Here is a 25,091-nt window from a genome sequence, read left to right on the forward strand (position 1 = left end):
CGAATCATGAACCTTCTCTTCTTAACTTGAGATTTTCGTTTATTCTCATATGATTCTTGCTTTTGAGAAGATTTACTATATAAATCATGTCTTTTGGTATTCACATGATCTTATCCTTCATTCATGTTTTAAAATGATGTAAAACTTGCTAAATTTGCTAGCTTACAAAATACAATAAGAAAAACTTAATAGGAAACAAAATTGCTAGTTTATTCTAAAATAATGCATTGCTATTTTGCTAGCTTGCTATCTTGCATTCTTTTTCAAAAACTTGCTAGCCCTCGTACTTCAAAGAGAAGTAGCATTTGCTAAATTGCTAGCTTGTATGTTGTAAAATAATGCAAAGTTTTGCTAGCTTGTACTTTGCAAAGGAATAAAAAAATTACACTTCTCAAAGAGAAGAAAGAACTTGTTATCTTGAATATCACCAAAAATTGCTAGTTTGCCTATCGTAAGAAGCAAAAATACAAACTTACAAAATTTGCAATCTTACATATCTTTAAAATTAATGATGATTTGGTGATTATGCATGTTGTAAAGTGATGAAAAAATTTATTGGCTTGTATGTTATGAAAATTATATATCTCAAATACTTGATAGTTGTACTTCTCCTTTTTGTTGATGACAAAAGGGGAGAAGTATAATGATGATTTGCATAATTTTATGATGATATATGTTACTTGGATTTTTGAATCCAAGAGTTCTATCAATATAACATATTGATAAGGGGAGTTAAGGTTAACTCCGTCATCAATCGGTTATCATCATAAAAAAAAGGGAGATAATTGAATCTCAAATTTTGATGATGAAACCAATTGATAGTGTTTATGATTTGATCTGCATTTTGAGTGACATAGGTAGCTTCGATCAGGGAAAGACAATTAAAGCAAGAATAATCATGTTGGACCAGAGAGAAATATGTCAGAAGATTGGACATCGAGCCGGAGGATCGGTTGACGTATCAATAGAAGGCTTCGGGCCATGAGTTCGGGCATTAAGCCAAAAAGAGCGGAAATTATATCAAGAAAATCAGAGTTACAGAGGTCAACTAACCGATTGGGCAATAGACCGTAAGAGAGGATGATGCATCGAAGAATCGGATGAAGCATCGATGAACCAATGACCTGCCAGGCAACATGATTCAAGCTTTGTAATAACTGTCTAGATCGAAATAGGTTTTAATTGTGCAGGATTAACTATGATAGCGATCAAGGCATAAAGCAAAATGAAGTCCTAGAGTTAAGAATGAGATTTCGTTGGGAGTTCGTCGAAAGTCTGGACGTTCGTCGGAAGTTCTATTGGAATTGACCGAGAAGTCCAGGAGCTTGCTAAAGAAGCTCATCAGAATTCGCCAAGAAGATCATCGTGAAGTCCAAGAGCTCACCGGGAGTCCGCTGGAACATTGCCGAGAGATCATCGGAAGTTCACCGGTAGATCGCTAGAAACTCGCCGGAGGAAACCTAGACTTACCAAATTTATTTAGCTTAGTGTGTGCCTTAAAATTCGTAGTTAGCATATAATTAGGTTGGAATTGGGTCAACTCAATTAGGAGTCAATTTGGCCCAAGTTTGGGTTGTGTTGGGCCAAGTGAAAAGGTCCAAACAATGACCCAACAGATGAAACCATCGTGGCTCAGTCTCCGAGACTATGTCAAGCGATGACACCACTGGTCTAGGTAGTAGTACTGCTCAGACATAGTCTTCGAGAGATTGTCAAGCAGTGGTATCGCCCAGTGTCAGGCTGCCGGTGGTGGTACCGCTCAGTGCAGGCGATGGTACCGCCCGTACCCCGAAATCTCAGGGATTTGAATTTTGGCTCCACGTTTTGAAGCCATTTGGGATCTATAAATACCCTAGCTATTCCTGCAATAGAGTAGCAAAAGAAGAGAACAAAAACTCTGTGTTTCTAGAGTTGAAAACCCTTGTAAAGTCTAGAGTCCCTCCTCCTAAAATTTAGAGACCATTTTAAAGAAGAGTACGAGGGAAGTTTTGTAAAAAGAGGGTGTAAAGGTTCTCTCCTGAACTTGTCAAAAGGAGAATCGAGTCATAAAAGGGTAGTTGATCTTCGTCCGTCGAAAGAAGATTGTTAATGGATGTCGTTGGCCTCGAGAAATCGATAGAGTGGATGTAGGTCACGACGACTGAACCACTATAAAAATTTGGTTTATATTTATTTTGTATAATTTACCTTTATACCAAACTATTTTACTTTCACTATGCTTCCATATGCTTTCATTAAACATATTATATATGGGCTTTATCGAATATCATATTTAATTAAAATAAATTTTTAAAATCATAATTTTATCATTATACTAATTTATCATTTTTTAGTGTCAACTCGATTCTAACGTGTAATGGTTAATTGACATATCTAAATGATAAGATGTTTGATTGACATGGCATAGCATGGTTAAATTTCAAATTTTAATTGATAAATAATTTTACTATAGTAACTAAAATCTCCATTAGTGACAACACGTACTTTAATACTAATATATATTATATATAATAAGAGGTATTATTATTTGCAACGTGCGATTACAAATGATCAACGTCATCTAATTCCAATTAGATTCAACTCAACCTCATAGAAGGAAATATCGATTGTTATTATGATGAAGATGTAACAGTTATTATTAAATATTTAATTTAATAATAATATAATTGTTATCATTAAGATTCATAATTCATTATCATGAATTTCTTCATTTATTATGATTTAAATAATTTTAGTTTTTTATTCTTTATACATGGAACCATTATTATTAAATTGAATATTTAATATCATTAAAGTTCTTAATTATGGTCCAAACGTTACAAATTTAAATTAATTCTTGAACGTTATGATTTGGTGATGATAAATGTTCTTGATGGGAGAATATCTATATATATATGAGAATTTTGGTTCCTGGACTCAATCATCTCTTTGAAGCGAAAGGCTTTCCTACACCATCTAAAGCGAGAGTTCTGAGCCGAGAAGTACCAAAGTTTAAAAAGAAACCTCTGTAGAAATTCTTGGCGACAATGGCTGGAGGTACGCTAGTTTATTTCCGCATTAGTTTTTATTATGTTTATATTATAATGATTTAGAAATATAAGTTGGTTTCAGTGATTTCTAACATTTGGTATCAGAGCCTTTTGACCTATGCCTTGATACGAAAGAGTTTTCATTTTTTATGTCATGAAAATGATTTGATTTTGGTTTCTTCTTGATATATTTTATTGAAAATCATGAGGAAATATCATTTTCAACATTTTAGTTGGTAAAATGCTCATATTATGTATGCATATTTAGTTATATTAAATTATGCTTATGAGCAAATTTTTTTATGTTTAAAATGTCTAGTGATCCATATAATCTTAATTAATTAAGAATTAGCCACAGCATTCTTAATTAATTAAAATTATATATAAAGTTAAAATATGGATCACATAAGTAATTAGACATCATATTGTGACTGATTATATTTCATATAATAATTGTTATCCCACAGGATCTTTTATTATATTTAATATAATTAATCAGGATAAAATATCAGATTATTTTCATAATTTACCCATTAAGATTATGAATTAGAATATAATTTGATAGTTTTATCATAAAGACCATATAAATCTATTTGAATTAAGAATTTAGCCCAACAAAATTGATAGTATGTCGCTAATGTAATTGTTGCTCATATTGTTTTCATTTAAATAAGTATTAGTGAAAGATTCAACTAATTGTCACTAAAATTTTTGATCAAACATTTTAGTGATAGGCGAATTATCATCTCTTTTGTTTAATCAGAAATCGCTAAGTTCTCGGTGAAACTTTTCGTCAAGACATTTAGTCACAGAATTATTCATCACCAAATAGTATCGTCGAAATATTATTTCATCAGTTTATTTCATTTTAGTGACAGAATTTTAATAGAATAAGCTATCATTAAAATCCATAATTTAGTGACAATAGTGTCTTTTCAAGACACAAAAACTTTTAACCATGGGACCTCATAACATTACTAATTCTTTTAGTGATTTTTTTTATTTTTTTGATGATAACTTTTGTTGGTTACTGATTTTTGTTTTTTTCCCCTTGTAGAGCATGTCCTTTTTGCTTTAACAGAGAAAGGAATAACGCTATGTGTGGGCTGCAGTTCACAACAATGGAGAGCCATGGGATCGTCCAATAGCAGCAAGTTTATGAGATTCCACGTGAATAATGCTAGGGATACGACTGAGAGAAAGAACGTTCAAACCTCTATTGCGACGGGCAAGAATTTGTCTATGCTTCCGTGTGTTGACTTTTCTGTAGCATTTTCTTTTCCAGATTAATCATAATCAAAAACGTGTTCCTGGTGTGACTTGTAATTCCAGAAACACCTTTTGTGCTCATGCTGATGAACATCTTCTGATCATACAATACATGGGAGGAAGAAGAGTGACTCCTTGTCCAACTGGCTGAAGCTGACGACGGTATATCAATTGTGGCTGTAAGTGCTGCACCACAACACGCAACTTCCAAGCCACATCACATGCTTACAGTAAGATGAGTGATGACGTGATAAAGTATATTATTATTGACGTCAAAATTGAAGGTGAGAGAAATCACGGTCTATATATATGTATTGGCCCTGTGGCTTGGAGCTCAGCGGTTGCCAAGCACGAGAAGCTCTTAAAAGACAGAGATAAGAAGATGGCCATCAAGGTAGAGCAAGCCCTTCATATGGTTGGAGGAGCCGGAGAAACCAGCTACGCCACTAATTCCAGACTTCAAGTTCGTCGTCTTCCTCGAAGTAGTGTAATTAGTTGAATCAATCTTCGGTTTACTGAGTTGCTTACTGTGTTTGTATTCAGGAGAAAGCGCTTTATAGAACGAAGCCCATATTGGAGACCGCCATAGCTGAGTTGTACCAGACGCTGCTCCCTGAGAGGATGGTCGTCGTCGACCTCGGTTGTTCGTCGGGTCCGAACACCTTTCTTGTGGTCTCTGAGGTGCTTGGCATCGTCGGCGACCTACGTCGAAGGCTGGAACAGAAGCCACCGGAGATCCAGTTCTTCTTGAACGACCTCCCGGGAAATGACTTCAATAATGTCTTCCGATCTTTGGAAAGATACGAGAAGAAGATGGAGGAGGAGAAGGGGGACCTGCTCGTGCCTCATTACGTTGTGGGCATGCCCGGCTCCTTCTACGGGAGGCTTTTCCCGCGTAACACTGTTCACTTCTTCCACTCTAACTACTGTCTCATGTGGCTCTCTCAGGTCGATCACGACTGTGCTTTCTCATGTCATGCGTGCGGTGTTGCACTGTGTTGATGTTCTACCACTGATCATGAACTATGTGTCTTAGGTTCCACAAGGTCTCGAGAGTGAGCAGGGTGTTCCGCTGAACAAGGGCAACATCTATATTGCAGAGAACAGCCCACCCCAGGTCGTGAATGCGTACCAAGAACAACACCGGAGGGACTTCTCCACGTTTCTCAAATCTCGTTACATGGAACTAAGCATCGGAGGGGGAATGGTATTAACATTCCTAGGAAGAAGAAACAAAGAGCCAGCCAATGGCGGGCTAAGCTATATGTGGGGACTATTAGCGGAGGCCCTTAATGCCATGGTCTCACAGGTACGTATACCTCCAATCTTCAACTCGAACTCCTCAGCGTCGTCATATCCGATCTTTTCTGTCCCACTATGAAGCGGCAAGAACAAAACTGACCACCCCGAGTCTTGTGTCTATTGAATTCAGGGAATCGTATCAGAAGATAAACTGGACGCCTTCAATCTGCCAATATATACTCCCTCAATGCAGGAAGTGAAGGCAGTGATCCATGACGAAGGTTTATTTGATCTGGAACAAGCACAGATTTTTGAGTGCAACTGGGACCCGTTCGATGACACCGACGACGACGATATCGTATTCGACAATGTACTGAACGGGAAGAACGTGGCGAAGTGTGTACGGGCTGTGTCGGAATCCTTGATCGCACATCATTTCGGGGATGCCATACTCGATGAGCTGTTCTCACGGTATGCCGACAAGGTTGCGAGGCATCTCCTCAAAGAGAAAACCAAGCACACCGTTATGGTCATTGCCTTGAAGAAAAAAGCTTGAGAGCGGTGAACGAGCATTAACGCAAATTAATAGAAGTATGTATCCTTTAATGCAATAAAAATGCGTACGTGGTGAATCACCGCATTCGGTCAGTATGCTGGCATGTATCGATAACATTGTCGCCAATAAAACTTAGCTCTGCACCTAATTAATTTGTGGTGGCGATTTGCTTCGGAAATGGCCGGCAAAGTTAGATTTAAGGCATTCATGGCCACCTGAATCTGATCGATGACTGACTTTGCCTCAGCCACATGCCATCACTCAGGAGGAGGATAGCAAAAGGGTTTGCTGTAGGCAATCAAATTCTTACGTATGAACGCGTTGAACTGAATTCACCGCACGACGACGGAACTCTCAATCGAATGACAAGACGTATGACGGAGAGTGACATGATTGGAATGTCTACGTCTCAAAATCATTTTTCAGTAATTTAACATCGAGAGTCATTTCCAGATAGGGTTTAAAAGCCGCTTTTTATGATTATATTATCTCATATTTTTATAAAATAATTTTAGATTAAGGTAATAATTTTGACTATGTTTGGGAATATATTTGAGATATATATTAAGGATCTAATATTTACTTTAAATATAGATTAGCATTTAATAAAAAAAATTAAAAAAAATAGTATCTAACTTGGATGTAATTTTATATCAGAATAACATTAGTACTTTACGATACTAATAAATTTTTTTTTAATTTGAGAGTGTCATGTCACTTTATCTAAAATTATAATATTATCAAAATGATTTGCCAAGAGCTTTTAATCTTGATCTGGTCTAAAAAGGAAGCTTACCTTCGATATGATTCTACATAATTTTTCAGGCACCTGTGAGATCCCAGAAGTGCATGTGGTTTCTAGGAACTGATTATCTCAATTTGGGCTCCTAAGTCAATGTTGCAAGCTTCTTCTCGAGACATTTGGCTGAGCGAAGAGCCTCTAAAGCTTCTGCCTGCTTACCTGCCCGTTTAAAATTGAGTGCTCGGTGCTTCTCAGCCTTGATTTGTTCTTCCAGATCAGCTTTCTCCATGCGTTGGTTACCACTCCTGTCAAAATTTGGCTGGGCATCTGTTTCATGATATGGTTGGCTGGTAATAACACTATCCTCCAATCCAATAGCTTTAAGGGCAGACAGAAGTTGAGGATCAAGAAGATCCTCCACAACTACATCATCCATCGCTTCGGATTTGTTGCCGGTCATGTTAGTGCTTGAACCTTGATCAAAGTCTTCCAATTGTTTTTCTAAAGCCTTTGCTAATTCAAGTTCAGCCTCTGATTCATCTATCTTTCCTTCTCTACGCAACTTGAGAGCATTACGTTTATGAGACAAGGACTCCTGTTGAATTCTGAAGCGATCACGGCCTGATTTTGGTTTCTCAGATGGGCTAGGTATGTTCTCTTGCTTTAGAGCAGTACTGTCAGGAGTTGAAGCACCTCGCGTAACCACATCTGCTTGTTGACCATCTTCCAGACTCCTCTCCAAGAGCTTTGCCTGTCTCAGTTCCTCTCGGGCTTCTGCAAGTTTCCCTTCTCTCTTCAGTGCAACAGCCTTTCTCTTGCGTGCTAAAATTTCATCCCTGAAAGCATCAGCCACAAGTGCCACCTTCTGTTCTTGTGCTCCCATGTTATTCGTTTCAGTGGCATCTGTTTCCTGACTCTGAAAATGTGAAGTTGTGTGACCAATTTCACCACTTTTCGAGCTGGTCTTCTCTTTCAAAGTACTCTCCACAGCCAACATAACAGGTGCACTAGTAATAGAGAATAAGTTGGCATCTGTACCCTCTCTTTTCACCGATCCCCTCATTGATGAGTGCAAAGCTTCAGCCTCACTGCCAGAGAGACATTCCAAGTTCAGGGACTGGTTTGACTGGTGCAAAGTGGAATTTCCCATGGGAACATGCAGTGGGACTGCTGCATCTTTTGGTGTTTTGTTTAGTGCAAATGATGCTAGGCTTCCAGCAGTGTTTCGTGCATCACCAGAAGCATGCTCTTTAACAGAGAGATTTTGTGGAATCAAGGTTTCAAAACCAAGTGAATCCACCTCCACAGAGCTGACATTACTAGAGACTTCCATTTCTGTCATTTGGGTCTCCAGGGCTTTTGCTTTTTCCAGCTCTTCCTCAGCCTCCTCAGTCCTTCCTTGGCGTCTTAGTGCCAGAGCTTTTCTTTTTATGGCTAATAATTCTTTCTGAATGTCAGCCTTGCTTCTCTTTGCCTTCATAGGAGCCAAAGGAGGGGCATTATCATGCGTAGATGGATCATTCATCTGTTTAGATGGTCTATTTGTCATGCCAACAGAATCAACATCATCATCCTCATTCCACCCCATATTTTTCAAAAGTGACAAAAATGCAGGATCATGCATATCTTGCTCTGTTACCTCTGTCTCATATCTTTCCTCCCCAAGATTCAAACTCCTGGTATCACCACCTTCATGCACATGTGTGATGTCCAAATTCTTCTTTGCCACCTCAGCGACAGGCTTTCTGTGAGTACTTTTCATATTTTCCAGTTGTTCCAGAACCTTTTCTTTCCTCAAGTCTTCTCCATGGTTTCTTGGAGCACTTTCCATCTCTTCCAGTTGTTGTTCTAAAATCTTTCCTTTCTTCAGTTCTTCTTCTGCCTCATCTATTCGACCTTCCCTTCTAAATGTGAGCACCCTCTTTTTCAAAGCCAAGAGCTCTTTTTGAACCATTAGCTTACTTTTTGGTGGCGACTTAAAATGAGAACCTGTTGTTTCAGCAACATTCTCCTCTTCAACTGTTTGCATTGCAGCCACATCAACTTGAGGGCTTGAACTCTTCTTCTTAAATTCTGATGCAACAATTTCAGAACTACATTGTATACCCTCCAGGTCCTTTTCCAGTAATTTTGACTTCTTCAGCAGTTCCATCGCCTCTGAAATATTACCATCCCGTTTTTGGCTGAGAGCCTCCCTTTTCAGACTAAGCACTTGTCTACACAGTGCCTCCCTATCAAAAGGAACATATTCATTGCTTTGACTGGCTGGTTGTTCTTCATCCTCGTCAGACCAACCAAATGATTTTAAAGCAGCCACTAAATCTGGGTTATTCATATCATCATCAGTCACCTCAAAATTGCCATCAATAGGAAGATCATCTGAGAAAACAAGCTGGTTGTCAAATTGGAATCCAGCGTCGGATACATGGTCTAATGCTAGGTTATCTTGTTTGTCTTCATCAAGACTATTGATTAGAGTATGCAGCTCGTCATCCGATTCTTCAGCCACACCCAATAGCTCTTGTTCTTCTATTTGTTTTTCTAATAATTTAGCCCTCTTCAGCTCCTCCTTTGCTTCAGAAAGTTTTCCTTCTCTTTTCAAAAACAGTGCCCTCTTCTTAAGAGCAATGACCTCTGACTTATCAACACCACCCTTTTTAATACCTTGAGAGGATTTTTGAGAAACTAGTGCAAGAAGATTTGACAATTCACCCTCCAAACTAAGCTTTGCTGGTCTTTTATCAGCATCATGAAGATCTGCATCAGACCATCCCAATTCTCGAAGTTCTGCTGCAAGGTCATCCTTGACTTCTGTACCTGTTTGAGAGGATAACTTCTGGTTACCACCAAACTCTTCATGACCTTTGATTTTCTGGATGCTAGCAACAGTACTAAAATTGGATGCCTTTGCAGCCATTCGCCGGTTCTTTCGTAGTGTAATTTCCAAAGCACCAGCTTGCCTTTCAAGTTCTTTACCATGCTTGAATGCCTGAAGTGCTTCCTCAGATTTTCCTTCAGCCTTCAAAGTTTTATACTTTCTCTTCTCTTCAACTGCTTGTTGATGCAATTCCTCTGGATCACCTAACATAAGATCCACCTTAAGATTGTTGTGTGTATCAACTGACACGCTTCTAATATTATCTCCTTCCCTCCTGGAACTAGAGCAGGATGCACTGCTTGGTACCAACTTAAGATCAAGATTCACAAGATTGTTTGAATTTTGTTCAGATAATGATGCATGCTTTCCATCAGTTCCAAGAATCTGACCTAGAACCTCTTCCTCATGCTTGAAAGCCTGTTTTGCATTAACTGCAAAAAAGAATACAAGCAAATTCTAAGATGACCTCTTTGCATTTTATAGATCAGAAACACATTTCAGATAGATTTGGCTATAAGCTATATATGTAACCATGGAAGCAGAATTTTCTTCTTTTTTTTTATCTGAAGTCTCCCAATATCTTTAAATATTAAAATATGTATGACAATGATATTTCTTCAAATTCCCTTTTATGTCTCTTTTCTTTCCTTTGAAGGCAATATGTGCAGCTTTGCATATAAAACTTTTGAAGAATTAAATTCACATAAGGAGCACCTCAACACATAACAGAAGTCCTCGCATGAAGCACTTGCATATTTTTTATCAGAAAGCAAATTACGTACATAGGGCTGTAAAAAAGATTTGTTCCTGAAGATCTCAGGCTTGGTGTGATGTCCAGCTGAAGCCTGCTAAATCACAAGCCCACCAAGCCAAGCCCAAACAGCTAAAGAATTGTTCATCAGCATATTGAGCCGAACCCAAACTTTAGCCTGTTCACTCCTGTTTGGTTCAGCAAGGACCTGGCCAAACTTTAGCTTAGTTCAAGTTCTCTCCATTATGTATTTAACAAGACAGATGTGATCTCTACTATACACTATCATTAATGGCCGACTTTAATCATGCCAATAGTATGTATATGCTTATAATAGCTAGATATAGAAAGCTTAATACACTGCAGCACTGTCCCTTCAGATCTCTTCTCATTCTCCTCGATCATCTCCCAACTGGCATCCTCCATCAGTGAAAATGCTCATCCTCTCAAAATCTCCTCCTCCACAAAGGCCATGTTGGAGGCAAAGCCTGTTTACCCATAACACACTGGCTTTTCATGATCATCCTAGCTTCTTTATCCTCATTGTCAGCACCTCCCTTTCCTTGTGCCTCCACTGCCACCACCCACCTTCACATGAACATCTCTGCCATCACCACCCACCTTGACACCACCATATACTCAGAGCATTGCATCCTCAGTGTCAAACTTCTACCCATTCCTCAGTTGCTCGCCAAGCCATTCCCTCTCAAAGGTGAACATGAGCCAAGCTTGAACAGCAGGCCTGTTGGAAAAAGAACATGCCTAATCTCATTAATGTCCAGATAGCTTACATCCTTAATCATAATCATTGTCTAGAACACTTCCCATCAATTTGGGGTGGAGTATTCTGCACAACTCTTTAAAATAAGCATTCTGAAATATTGTAGCAAATCAACGAGCAGCTACATGAAGTTACTAAAATAAAAGAATTCAAATAAGGCTTTGAATTAACAAGTCTTATATCAACCCTCATAGCTGAATCAAAATCCCAAAACACAGCAATCAACAAAGAAACTTACGATAAAAACTAAAACTATAATAGTGTAGGTAGGATCAAAATAATAGGTTATATTTGCATGCAATGATTTAAAAAGCATTAGGCGCCAAAAAACATCAAGGTCCAAAAATGCCCGAGGCGCTAGACGCTCGCCTGAGCGAAACGAGACGCTAAAATATAAAAATATATAATATAATTAATAAATATAATTATTTAAATAAAAATATGATATTAAATTAAAAAAAATCTTACAGAATCACAATATCCCATTAACAAAAAATCTCAAAATTCAAAACAATAACAATAATTTCAAATAAATAAAAATAGTAATATTAAAATCAAAATAATATATTATTAATCTAATAAATAAAAAAATATTGTTACTAGTATCAAGGTTCGAAATATCATACCGTACCGGCGTTTCGATGTTCGCTCGGTACGGTACGGAACGGTATACCGAGCGGTATATCGTTCAGTATATATATATTTTTTTTATTTATTTAAAAGCCGACGTTGCATCGTCTCGGCGACGTCGCCTTTTCCTTCCCCACGCGGGGCGACGTCACCGAGGTGACACGACATCACCTCGTTTATTTAAATAATAAATAAATATATACATATATAAGCATCTCGACAACGTCACCGAGCCTTTTTCTAAAAAATATATATATAAATAAATAAATAAATATTATTTTTTTATTATTATTCGTTTCGCCCGGTAACGGGCGGTCCGCGTACCGGTATACCGTTGGACCGGTACATACCGCCCGTACCGAGCGGTATTATTCGGTATTGCTTACCTTGACTAATATACAGTTAACAGCATACTATTGAGTCGATGTAAGTAGAGGGAGTAAGAGTAACAATTGCAATGAGTAGCGGCAACAACAACGAGAGCGGGAGCGACGATAGTGGCAAGCAACGACAGTAGCGGCGAGCAGCGGTAGTGGCAGCGGCAGCGATAGTGGTATCAATGAGCAGCGGTAGCGGTAGCAGTAGTGAGGCGCAGTGTAAGAGTAACACTTAGGCTGCTGACTGAGAGAAGAAGCAGCGAGCAGCGACAGCAGGAGCGACAATAGTGGCAACGGCAACAGCGATGGCGAGCAGCGATAGCAATGGCAAGTAGTGATAGTGGCAGCGGCAGCGGAGTGCAGCGACAACGAAGAAAGGCAATGACAGCGGAGAGAGGCAGTGGCAGTAGAGATGAAATGTCAGCAGTAGAATCATGAGCAAGGTTAGGATTGGGGAAGTCACGAGAGGGATGTTGGGAGGCTGATATTGGTGCTTTAGTTGGTTTCATTGAACCACAACTAAAGCATCGGAGGCCGAACCAGATGTAAAACACCGGTTCGGTCGCTTGGTTTAACACGAGTGCTCGCCCGAAGCACCCAGCGCTTGGGCTCGGGCGAGCGCCTAGGTGGCGCCTCTTTGAAGCGAGGCGCTCAGGCCTCACCTCGCCTTGCCCGAGCGCCTAAGCGAGCGCTCGAGCGCCTATTAAAATCATTGTTTGCATGCAACTAAAGGATAATCCAAACGGTTCACTAAACCTGAATATATGGCAGAATGTTCATATTAAATGAATGGTTGACATAAAAACTTAGCTATTAGGCATGTCAGATATGAATATAAGACTTTTACTTATCAAAAATCCCTGAAAGTGATGCTCCTAGCAGATAATTAGCAGGAAACAAATCCTCACTGCCACCTCAATCTTGCCTATGTCACCTCAATCTAGACTAATTCACTGTTAATTCCTTGAGGAATCCAATTCCTGGTGTCCTCCCATTGGAAAAAATGAAAGAACAAGAATGTAAATGAAAATATGATGCAACATACTTTAGAAAAAAGATATAATATTTAGTAAGCCAAAGCATTTACCTTTAGCAGTTTGCTTCCTGTGTCCATATCTCAACTCAAAGCGTGCTGCTTCCTCTATCCTTTTGCATGGCTCACATATTCGGACTGGTGCATCACCTTGTCCACATAAAACCATTCTCTGTTGGGTGCAACTACTGCAAAACAAGCCTCCACATCTGCGACAGTGATGCTACAGCAAGAAAAGCAACATATCATTATAAAGGAATCTTCTAGTAACTTGTAGGCAATAATGACATTGATGAACACTGAATCTTGTTATCAAGGCAAATGACTGTTTCGAGAAGGCTTTTGACTTTGGCAGAAAGCTCTATTTATTACCCATCTTGTACAAACTGTAATAATATTTACTTATTTTCAAAGGTCTGATGGCTTGTAAAAGATATGCAATTCTCAAGAACATCAAAAGGTGTCAGTCTAAAATATATTCAGAATAAATCAATATAATATTATATATATATATATATAATCAACCATAAAGGAGCAAGTGAAAACAGAAACAACTGCCCATGTATGTCTTATAAAAATGCATGTTAGCAAAGTCACATCTCCTTTCATTCAAAAAACAAGTACATTCAATGAGAAACAAATTCCTCTACATAAGCACATTCAAAGAACACATTTTAACCATCATCAGGAAAAAAACAAGTCATTTTGTGTTCAACTATTGATCCAAAGACACCAAGGCAAAGACTACAGTTCAATAACATATGTTAGTTAATTATCAATCAACAGCAGAGCAAACACAAGCTAGTTCCATCACCAACTCCAAGGTTAGCATTCTAACATATACAACAATTCTATGACAAACAGCATTTATAAACATAAATTGTAATCAGGAAAAAATTCTACCAAAATCAAGTTGAAACTTGTGCTGACTTTGATTCTAATGGCATAGGCTAAGCTTAAGCCATTCGAGTTTGGAACTTGGCTTTATAAAGTTGATAATCTGGAGGATATAAAATAATCAATTGATCTAAGTCCAAATTCTTATTGCAGAAATATGCTGCCAATTAAGCAAGAATGTGGGAATCAATTTGTACTCATTCACCCAAATATTTGGTAATACTGTTAAGATTTATCTCTAGAAACTAATTATATTCATGATATTTCCTGCATGGTCACTGAAGCTCATTATGGATAATATTAGTATGTTATCATTCATAGGCATTCCACCAAGCAGAGATGGAAAAGAAAAGTAAACTTGTAGACACCCATACATAATAGTTACAGTTCCTTGATCCTCTTAGATACAGCCTTGTCAATATAAATTCTGGAAAAAGAAACAAGGATTTAGCACCAGAAAAATAAAAACATAGCACGGATGACTAGCAATGTTAGTGCTTCCACATGATCATACATTGACAAAGACTAAGTTAAAAACACTCATACAGGAAAGAACAAAAAAACCCAGAACATGGTCATAGAAAGTACATCCAAATATGCATACCTTTCTATTGATAAAAGTGAACTGGGATGAACAACCCTGACAATGAGATCCATCTACCACCCAATTTCCTCCTCGCATTGAAGGCTTTACCGGCAAGCCAATCTTTTCCAACGTCTTTCTGGTACTACAAACTACAAAGGGACTTCAAGTGAAGATAACAGAGCCATCAGCTTCAATGTAAATTATTTTCAACCTATTCAACATGATGCCAAGTTAGTTCGTCTTCACAGTGTCTAAGAACAATACTTTATGCAAAGTAAGGAAGCAGCTAGCCAGGATGCTAAAAGTTTAGGTGGATAGTAGAGATAACACCATCACTTTTTAATTGAAAAAAATCAACATATTTAATCACAACATCATCCACCATAATACAAAAAGGGACGACGAAAAGTTCGGTGGTAATCCACAGTGTACCCTCAAAGACGGATTAAGCCAGGCTTTAATCAGTTGACAAAAAGGGACGAGAAAAAACATGGACGGACTTGATTCAAATCATCATCTAGAATCAAAAAGCACGAGGAGTTCAAGCATCGAACCCTAAATAGGGAAAGTAGAAGCCAAATCGGAACCACGGCTGCATAGAGATTAAATTCGCGAAAGATCAAAAAATCCACGGAAAAGAGATGACGCTTGAAGTGCCGGCAAAAGAAGGATCGGAATCCAAATGAACCAGGACTGGAGATGCGATCGTTATTACCTTGAAAATTAGGGGAGACACGATCGAGGCTGTCGATTTCGTCGTCCCACCTTTTTAACGAGGACAATAAGAAAAAAAGACTTTTTTTGTTGTTGTTGTACATCCCTCCGACGTAACTCCGGTGGGCTCGACTTACCTGTCTCTCACCAAGACAGGGATTAAGGTTATCACACCCAAACGAGCCACTTTGCCGAAACGGAAATGGTTATTAACGTCATTGTCGACCCTTATATGACGTCATGTCAAACTTGAAGCCGGTGAATACATCTTATTCGCTGTTTTGGCCCATAAAAATAATTTTTAATAAAAGTTCAGGGTTTAAAGATTAATAAAACTATAAAAATAAGAAAAAAAATTGAAAGATAATCTAAAAAGGTGACAAAATAATTAGTATAACAAGATATAAATTTTATAATTATTTTTATAGTAAAATAGGTATTAAAGATGATAAAAAATATATATCGAATTGTTAAGGTTAGAAAAGAAAAAGGGTAAGGATTTAAGTAATATTAACTGTATTAAAGATGAAGATCAAAAAAAATTTGTTAATGATAACGAGATTGGGGAAAAATAAAAAATTATTTGTATTAAATAAGGATATATTTAATAATCAAATATTTATTCATAAAATTTTAAAACTAATGAAGTAAATGATGTATTAAAGAATATAAAAATAACTAAAAGTATCGAGTGTGATAATATTGAGATGTTAAGATGACATACAAAATTATTAAAATTAGAAAAAATAAAAATCATGAGTCAACTTTAGAAAAGAATAATTATAATATCATATGTCACAACTCGATGAATTAATTGACTCATCAATTTTATTTAATCTAAATTATTAATAAAAATATTTAAACTAAGATTGATAATAAAATACTCAGATCAATCTTATTATTTTCAACTTTCGATATAGAATTAATTAAAATATTATAAAATAAAATAATTAATATTAGTGATACATGAAGAATAAAGAAAAATCTAAAAAAATTTAATATTCTAAGATTAATTAGATATATAATTTTTTACATATCTAAATCAAAAGTTGACCTCAATTAATTGCGACTGTTTTGTCCAAGACAGGTGAATTCCACGCAAGTCCCGGAGTCCAACATGAGTCAAAAACTCCGTGGGCTAAGCCGGTTCTGCCAACTCATTTGATAGGGGTAGAGATGTAAATAACCTGTCAAAGGCCCAAAAACCAAAAGGGGCTTGGCGAGCCCGAACGGACTTGGGCGGTGCCTTCCGAGAAATGTTTCGACACCGGTAGTCATTACCCAAAACCGATACCCCAATGAGAGAAACTGCCAATCCTACGTGCGTATATATATACACATAATAACGGATCAGATATGTGACTCTCGCGGGTAACGTTGTGGGTGCGTAAAGCAATATGGTCGCACCTTCTCGATCACACACCATCTCTTCCACTGCTAGACCGAACTATCCCACCCATGGCGTGAGTCGAGTAATGCGCTCCTCCACCTCTTCCGGCCTGTCCTCCACCGCCGCCACCATGGATTCCTACCCCTACAACACCTACTACTATTATTCCTCCACATCCTTCTACTACGACGGCCCAAATGACCACACCACCCGTCCGATTTCCAACACCGCAATCTCCTTCCCTATCGACTCCCCCGATGGAACCCCGACGCCCATCCCCGTCCGCCTTCCCGCCTCCGTCACTGCGGCCGCCGCCATCAGGATCCAGTCCGCCTACCGGGGCCACCTGGTCCAAACCCTCGTGGGGCAGATCAGAGCCGTCGACGCCGAAGCCGCCCGGATGGAGCAGCGAATCCGTCGGCAGGAGACGGTGGACGCCGTCAGGAGGGACGAGCGGGAGCGGCTCCGGGTGAGCGAGGGCCTAATGGCCCTGCTGCTCCGGCTCGACTCCGTGCCGGGTGTCTACCCGGCGGTGCGGGAGCTGAGGAGGGCCGTCGCCCGCCGGATCGTCGCGCTCCAGGAGGTCCTCGATGCCGTCGTGGCTGCGGCGCCCGTCACTGCCGCCGAGGGGATTCCCGCGAGCTGGGACGAGATCCTGCAGGTAATCTGGGTAGCGGAGGATGACGAGGTAGAGGTGGGTCTTCCCGAGACAGGATTCAACTACTTGGAGAAGTTTCTGTTCGAGGTGTAATTTATGCATCTTACTTCCTCTATATATATATGTATATATATATGTATATATGTATATGTATATGGCGGGGTGTGTGTGCGTGTGTAATCGAATGTATAATTATAGACTATGGTTAATAAAGGAATTCATGAATGGTTAATAATAAGATGTATATTTACATCTTATTTTCAAGTTGTAAATAACTGGTACAACAAATAAACAAGAATTGGTGTCACAGGTATCTTCAAGTGCACTTAGCATGATACCTTTGTTGTGGAGCACATCAAACACGCTGTCACCAAGCTGAGGAACACTTGCAAACTTGTAACATTAATCAAACTGTTGCGAGCCCATTGCAGATCATAAAGCAATCCCGTCTTTCCTATGGGAAATACCACCAGGGAATGATCTGTGAATTGTTGTACTTCTCAGGATCGTTGTTTTCATCGGTTTCTCCTGCATATCTTTTTGAGAAATAGTCGCTGGCTTCAGTTTATCTGCCTCTCCTACTTTGATATTTTCCGCAATAAATTGTAAGCCCTGAAGTAGAAGATATAGCATGAGGACAAGCTTTTGAACAATCTAAACTAAAATTCAAAATGTACCTTGCTTGATTCATCTGGAGAAAAGGTGATTGAAGACTGAGTAAACTGAAGTTTCTCACTAGCTTCCTGCCAACAGATATTCCAGAGATTGTAGCTAAATCATGGATATTTCTAATAATATAGGTAAACTAAGCAAGGGATGAAGTACAAATAATTGGGATATTTTAGCCATCTGTGGTTCCATTAAAGCATAAACATCAAGGTGTATTAGATTCACAGTATTATAATTTCATTAAAAACATTTACTGCATAGAAAACAGGATGTTGAAATCGCTAACGCAGAATGCTACATCATACGCATCTTAGTTGGATATGATTAAAGACAGTTTGCACAGAATAATATTGTGGCTTCTGACCTGAAAGAATTTACCATCCAGTCCATCTTTAATGCCCCCAGCAAATTGGCATAGATAGTATATACCTGCATTAGTCATATCCTGCATGGTAATAACATGAGCAAAATGATCTAGTAGAATCTCTTACAGTGCCTATGGAATAGATATTAGTGATATATATGTAATATGTATGTATTAAAACCTGTTTATTTTCAAGGAGTCCCATCTTTCCTTCCTGCTCAAAGTGACAAAACTCTCATCAGTTCAAACATCATCATCTAAGCCTCACCTGGTGAAAATGAACAAATATTGATGCTCGTGACTCACCAGTCCAGCTATCATGTTCTGAATCGATTCAATATCAAATCCAATTTGAGAAAGATCAGTTTTAACCTCATTAACCTGCACATTTACAAAACAATAATTGCTGACTTAACAAGCATCATAGAGCTTACTTGACTGTTTCAAAAGCTGACATAAAAACACATGAACAGATGTAAATTTCAAATTTTACATGGATTATCTGTAATTCCAAGTGTATGACATTCATTTTCATTTAAAGCACTTGACAAATTCTTCCATTTGTCCGTACAATATGACACATCGTTTGTTGATATACAAAGCACACAGGCCAAGCTGATGGCTCCAGAAGACAAATTCTTCTGTTTGTTGGTAACACTATGAAACAACTTTGATTAATATACAAAGCGCATGGGACGAGTTGAATGCTCCAGATATTGCCAACTAGGCATAAATACATTAGGCACTTCATCTATGGAATATTTTAACTGTTACAATAAATGATATTAAGATGACATGGACGGAGGATTTTGGAACACTTGTTGCTAAGATCAATGCCCAATACATGTTCAACAGCTAGTACTGCAGTCCTATGGAAGTACACAGTCCACAATTGACTATGCACAAGTGGCATCTCGGGCTAGCACCAAAATCTAAAAGGAAAATTAAGCAAAAGTTCATTTTACAACTACATAGTCTTACTGCTAGATCTCACCATTGCTCGCCATAATAACATTGTTGCATCTAACATATTATATTTAACAATATTAACCAAATATACACATTGCTACCATATAATATGTCAATTTAGTGAATATTCATTCTGTTGATGTTTTAGTCACATTTTGTGGTAATAATTTACAACAACTATAAGATAATTTAGAATAGCCTTTGATTTGTTATCCAGGAAACTTGCTAACGTGATCATAGATTAATAATTTTCAAGTTACAGTAAATTTCAAGCAACCTGAGCTCCACCACAAAAATAACACACTAAGCTTTGCTAGTAAAGATAGAATACCTATTTGCAACAGTAGCTAGTTTCTGTAGATAGTGTCTGCAATTATTTTCATAGTAACATGAACTACCTAAATATTTCTCCATACTGAACTAAATTATTATTTCTGCTCCTATAAACACACACAAACATATATATATATATATATATATATATATATATATATGTGTGTGTGTGTGTGTGTGTGTGTGTGTGTGTGTGTGTGTGTGTGTGTGTGTGTATATATATATATATACATGAAGGACGTCATCTGGATTCAGTAAGGTTCACAGACATGCAGATTAGGGCAGGCAAATGAGTTTCAGTATGGTGCTTCCTTCAATCAAAAGTGCACTTCAATAAACATGCCCAGCAAAAAATGAAAATGTCATGATTTGGATAATTGACCCAGTTGATCCACCATGTGCATACAAAATGAAAAAAAAATTATGGCATAGATGTTCTCACAAGCAAAACATATTATACATATAAAAAATAAACATGCATATGCATGTGTATGCACTTTATTCAAAAGAAGACACTTAGTAGCATGTGAAGAAGAAACAGCAAGATTCAACACAATCAAAAGTCCACTATCAAGAAGAAATAAATTTCATTAAAAAAATAACTTCATGAAACAAAAGTTTGTGGGCTTTCATTTCAATCTACACTATCATATGGTTATATATTTACAACTGCAATAAAATGTAAGGTCCTGACTATTTGAATGTATCTACTCCAGTCATTAAGCTCATTTAAGCTAAGAGATATCAATTTTTCTTTTATTGATTTTAATAATTTTTCCTCTTGCACCAGTAATCACAAATGAATCTATCGGCTGGTTTACGGTTATGTGCCTATCACCAAAAAAAGTGGCATGCTAAGGTCAACTTGCTTCTACAGGAACATAGATAGGTCACGAGCATTAACTGATAACTTATGGAAATCTTGAATCTGAATGTTCTTATAAGAGGTAGTGCACCAACTGTATAGATTTACGAACCTCATTCATAATACATTTAGACATTTCCTTCTGCTCATCCAGTTTCCCATCCAAGTTTTCAAGCCTCTGGGTTAGGTGTCTTTTTGTTGCCTGAAAAAAGAATGACTCAAAATAATAAGTTAAATGCACAAGCAACTTTAAACTCAATCTTAAGAGTGAGAGATCTCAAACATACAGCTAGAGCTGCAGATACTTGCTCTAGTTGTTTCGACACGTTTGCAACAGCACTGGCCATATTCCGTTTTGTGACAAACATGACATCAGAGAAGGACCATCCCTGCAAAGACAAGGGCACAAAAAACAAAATAATAAAATCACTCTGTCTTATAAGATAATCTTCTTTTATAATTTCAAAGGTCTACATAGAACAGCAAGCTGTGTCTTTAAAGATGCAAGTGTGGCTCATATGATTCAGCCAAGATGGTATACATTACACCGTAATGAGGCAAGAAAGCAGATAACTGATGCATCCACATATTGGTGACTTTGAATTATCCACTACAACATCTCTGAAAGGTTAATTAGCATATCTTATTACTACAGACAGATGTGGAATTTGCCTTCACAAAGTTGAGCCAAATCTACAAGTATGAATCCATTAGTTTGTGCCCTAGAAGCAGGAAAGTCATGATGCCACAGACTTGAAACAACATAACAGACAATGAAAACAATAAAATATTAAGTTCACAAGTGTATGGTTACTAAGCTAAGCTATAGTAAATCTAGTTAAATGGTTATGTACTGCAATTCACTAATTGACCTCTATTTGTAGGCTTTTGTTTTTATCTTTCCACTTCTAGTTAAGTAGCATGTAGAAAATCATCTGGGTTTTGTTCTGGCAATAAAATCTTACATCTGGCATATAGCAGCACTCTTTTCTTGTACTATTCTTTCTTTTCTTTTAGTTTGTATTAGTAATGACTCATCTAACAAAGAAACTGATTGAAAGCTATTCATGGTGTAGAAGTGCCTAACCCATAAGTCCATGATACAGAATATTTTCAGCTTTTAAGTTACATGACCCTCATATTTTTTCTGAAATCAGAGCTTACCTTCCACCACATGTAACAGTACCCCAATGCTCCAATTGCAGCAGCAGGCATTATGTAGGATGTTAAACCCCCTGAAGTAACAAAAGAGAAGAAAAAGATATAAATGCCTTGTATTTGCATTCATTTGGACAGCATGGCAACCATGATCCTACCAATTCTAGAACCGACAGCCAAGTTGGATAGCTAAAGCTAGATTGGACCATATCATCATGAGATTCTATAACCCAAACCAGGAATTTGACAACCATGCATAAAAATGGTTTACCTTTAGTTTTACAATCCTTAATGAACTCAATATCTTTTAAATGTAAATTACAAGGAAGAAAACACGGTAAGCACATTACTAAGCAAAAAAAGTGCAAAAAATAAAGAGAAATAAAATTAACTAAATAATTTCATGTAAATTAAGCAATCTGAATACCAACTTAAGATAAATGTGTATGAGATCGTTACCAGTGGTAGTGTCACCATTGACTATGGTAACCGGTCGAGATATTGTCAAATCCCTGATCTCTTTAGCCAAATGCTTAATCTACATTCAAGGACAACAAAAATGTGAGCAAGAGAAAAACATCTACAAAACCGAAAGCAATAAAAATGTTTTTATCTTTAAACAGTTCAGTCATCCTAAGTTAATAAAAACAAGCTTTAAACCTCAAGTATACTGATTACTTAAAGCTTCTAGGGTTCAGGTCAAAAAGTGTATCACAACATGTTACATGAAATCAAGTTAAATGCTCCTTTAGAATGTATCATATGGTACAATGCTTTCTTTTATCTTTCATCAGATGACCTTCAACCATGTTTTGTAATAGTATATTCAACTATTTCTATAATTGTGATACTCCAGTGTAATGACACCTAGATTTACAAAATAGATTTAAAATGCATGATATAATTGGTTAATGCATTCGTGAAAGTAGAGATTTAAAATAAGGATGTGCCATGAAAGTATGCACAAATTATATGGCTTTCTGATTAATTACAATATAAGTAAAATATTGTCACGAAAATAATCTGTATGGTTTAAAATACCAGTCTGTGCCCATCAACCATCAACCATTGTTGAACTGGTCTTTTTTTTTCTTTTTGGGTAATACCAGATGGTATGGATCTGTATACCAGTACCATACAGGTCTGGTAGATTACCAAAACTGGTATCGGATCAAAATTACATATTTACATCAGTTGGGACATTCTAGAATATATGACTTCGAGAAAGTCCTTGAGTTAGCTCTGTATACCAGTACGATACATGTCTGGTAGATTACCAAAACTGGTATCAGATCAAAATTACATATTTATATCAGTTGGGACATTCTAGAATATATGACTTTGAGAAAGTCCTTGAGTTAGCTATATTCCTATAGGTTTAATAAGTGGATTCATCCATTATGTTGCAAGATAGACATGGTGGTTTTCAATTTTGAAGCAGTAGGATTTATAATGTTACTTAAATAACTCTTTTATCAAAATTATACATAAAAGGAAGTATTATTGGATGAAAATGAATAGAGATTAATTAATTAATCAAACTGAACAAAGACACTGACACAAGTTAAAACCTAACTATCTACTGACTTCAGATTTAGCAAATAGTAATATAAAGATATACTTGAATGTTCCTGAGCAAAATTTGAGAACTACATAAACTTTCCATATGGAGTTCTTAAAACACAACACAGAAAAAAGTAGAAAAAGAACAAGAATTATACCTGAGATGCAAGAAGAGCAGAGTCGTAGTAGTTCGAAGAGACATTTGTATCGTTAACGCCTTTCATAAGTTCCTGAAAGTTGGAAGTACATTCCCTGGTAATTACTAATCAGGAAATCTAGAGAAAAAGATAAACAGATCTTGGACGAATATTTCTGCTGTAAGTATGAGAACATTCAATGATCATGCAACTTATCTGAATTCCACTGTCAAAGGAAGAATAACATGAAATCAGTTGACAAAAATATTCAACCACATGAATGGATGAGTCAATAAAGTAGTGTCAAAATCCATCCTGGGAACATGTAAATTAACATCTTTACCAGTTATTAGGTTTTGGTTCAGCACTGTATTGGTCCAAAGCATATTTTGAGAGAGTTATTAAAAACAAAGTAGAGACCTTGGGAAATATTTGTCACGAGTGAAATCTAAATTAGGAGCGAAGTGGGTCTACTTCATCCTAATTAATTTTACACCAAGGAGGAAATATTTGAGCAACGAAGGGGTCATCTTTATGAACTTTATTGAATCATGTAGATAAATCCAGGAAGAGTATATATGATTCATTGGAACTATTTCTATGCGAAACCAATGCCCAAGGGTGTGGCTCTAGGACTCTATAATCTATGCCATTTGACGACATACACGATTTCTGAGCACTCTGCAGCATACCTTTCTTCTAGAGCCCACTAAGCCAACTAAGATTCTGTTAATGATCTCAGCCAGGCGATCGTTTTGCTGGTTCCCTTAGACGCCAAGAAAATTCACCAAACTTGCGGGGGAAAAGCGAAATCTAGACTTCATATTTCAAGAGAGAGAATGAATTCGGACAATCACCTGAAGATCCAACAATACATCAGACAGCCGGCCATTCCTTAAGATTATCGAACCGGTCAGACCTGATCACCACAAAAAGAAAGAGTTCGGGAAGACAGACAGAGAGACTCTTGTCGATGAAAAAAGAAGAGATCGCTGTGATTCGGACCTGCACCAACGAGAACGAGGACTTTGGATGACGAGATCCCCGCCTGCATCGCCATCTCGCTCTTCCGGCCTTTGCTTGCCCGGCCAGGCGCTCGTCGCCAAGGAAAGGAGAAGAGAACAGGAGCAGAAAAGGGGCGGCTTTGCTTGGGTTGGTGATGGTCTCGGCGAGAGATGCGGAATTACGGGTTCGCCCTTTGAAATATTAAAACGCATACGCGCGTAAAAATACTCGCGACAAAGAAGGCGAGAAGGCTAATTTGTTAACTAGAAAAATACTTGCAATAATGAGTTTATCTTTTATTAATAATTCCTTATTCGGACAATTAAAAATAAAGAAAAAAATGATTTTACCGAAACTTTTAGACAAGCATAAAATATATTAATACGAAATGGTTGGGGGCGAAACGGCGTCACGGTTGGTTATCGTGAGAAGACATTGGACCGAGAGGACCAATGCAAAGTGGTTCGAAAACTTTGACCGTGAACGCACACAACG

At 37.5% G+C, this 25,091-nt stretch overlaps 4 protein-coding genes across 8 annotated transcripts; 2 read left to right on the forward strand and 2 right to left on the reverse strand.

Annotated features, from left to right (window-relative positions):
* The first annotated feature begins 4,615 nt into the window (after positions 1-4,615).
* LOC135616219 (anthranilate O-methyltransferase 3-like) lies at positions 4,616-6,188 on the forward strand. The gene is made up of 4 exons (XM_065115411.1): positions 4,616-4,761; positions 4,842-5,246; positions 5,335-5,607; positions 5,731-6,188. Exons 1-4 carry the CDS (start codon positions 4,681-4,683, stop codon positions 6,094-6,096), a joined length of 1,125 nt encoding a protein of 374 aa, XP_064971483.1. The 5' UTR covers positions 4,616-4,680; the 3' UTR covers positions 6,097-6,188.
* Positions 6,189-6,825: 637 nt separating this feature from the next.
* LOC103992372 (uncharacterized) lies at positions 6,826-15,644 on the reverse strand. 5 transcript variants are annotated; one of them, XM_065118072.1, is made up of 4 exons: positions 15,487-15,644; positions 14,790-14,920; positions 13,343-13,511; positions 6,826-10,147 (listed from the first exon to the last, which is right to left on the reverse strand). In XM_065118072.1, the coding sequence occupies exons 1-4, from the start codon at positions 15,587-15,589 to the stop codon at positions 6,984-6,986; spliced, it is 3,567 nt and encodes a 1,188-aa protein (XP_064974144.1). In that variant the 5' UTR covers positions 15,590-15,644; the 3' UTR covers positions 6,826-6,983. The 5 variants fall into 5 exon arrangements, with proteins under 5 accessions (XP_064974144.1, XP_064974146.1, XP_064974145.1 ...); XM_065118074.1 differs by having other exon boundaries at positions 14,790-14,931; positions 15,487-15,624; XM_065118073.1 differs by having other exon boundaries at positions 14,790-14,982; positions 15,487-15,618.
* Positions 15,645-16,677: 1,033 nt separating this feature from the next.
* LOC135617639 (BAG family molecular chaperone regulator 5, mitochondrial-like) lies at positions 16,678-17,846 on the forward strand. The gene has a single exon (XM_065118076.1). It carries the CDS (start codon positions 16,883-16,885, stop codon positions 17,624-17,626), a length of 744 nt encoding a protein of 247 aa, XP_064974148.1. The 5' UTR covers positions 16,678-16,882; the 3' UTR covers positions 17,627-17,846.
* Positions 17,755-24,774, reverse strand: LOC103992371 (uncharacterized). The gene is made up of 12 exons (XM_009412042.3): positions 24,597-24,774; positions 24,449-24,510; positions 23,613-23,684; positions 22,351-22,429; positions 21,898-21,968; positions 21,021-21,122; positions 20,846-20,935; positions 18,873-18,947; positions 18,748-18,780; positions 18,567-18,647; positions 18,211-18,276; positions 17,755-18,145 (listed from the first exon to the last, which is right to left on the reverse strand). Exons 1-12 carry the CDS (start codon positions 24,649-24,651, stop codon positions 17,966-17,968), a joined length of 966 nt encoding a protein of 321 aa, XP_009410317.2. The 5' UTR covers positions 24,652-24,774; the 3' UTR covers positions 17,755-17,965.
* Positions 24,775-25,091: the final 317 nt, after the last annotated feature.

The sequence above is a fragment of the Musa acuminata genome, chromosome BXJ2-7 (assembly GCF_036884655.1).
Source record: "Musa acuminata AAA Group cultivar baxijiao chromosome BXJ2-7, Cavendish_Baxijiao_AAA, whole genome shotgun sequence".
Taxonomy (NCBI): Eukaryota; Viridiplantae; Streptophyta; class Magnoliopsida; order Zingiberales; family Musaceae; genus Musa; species Musa acuminata.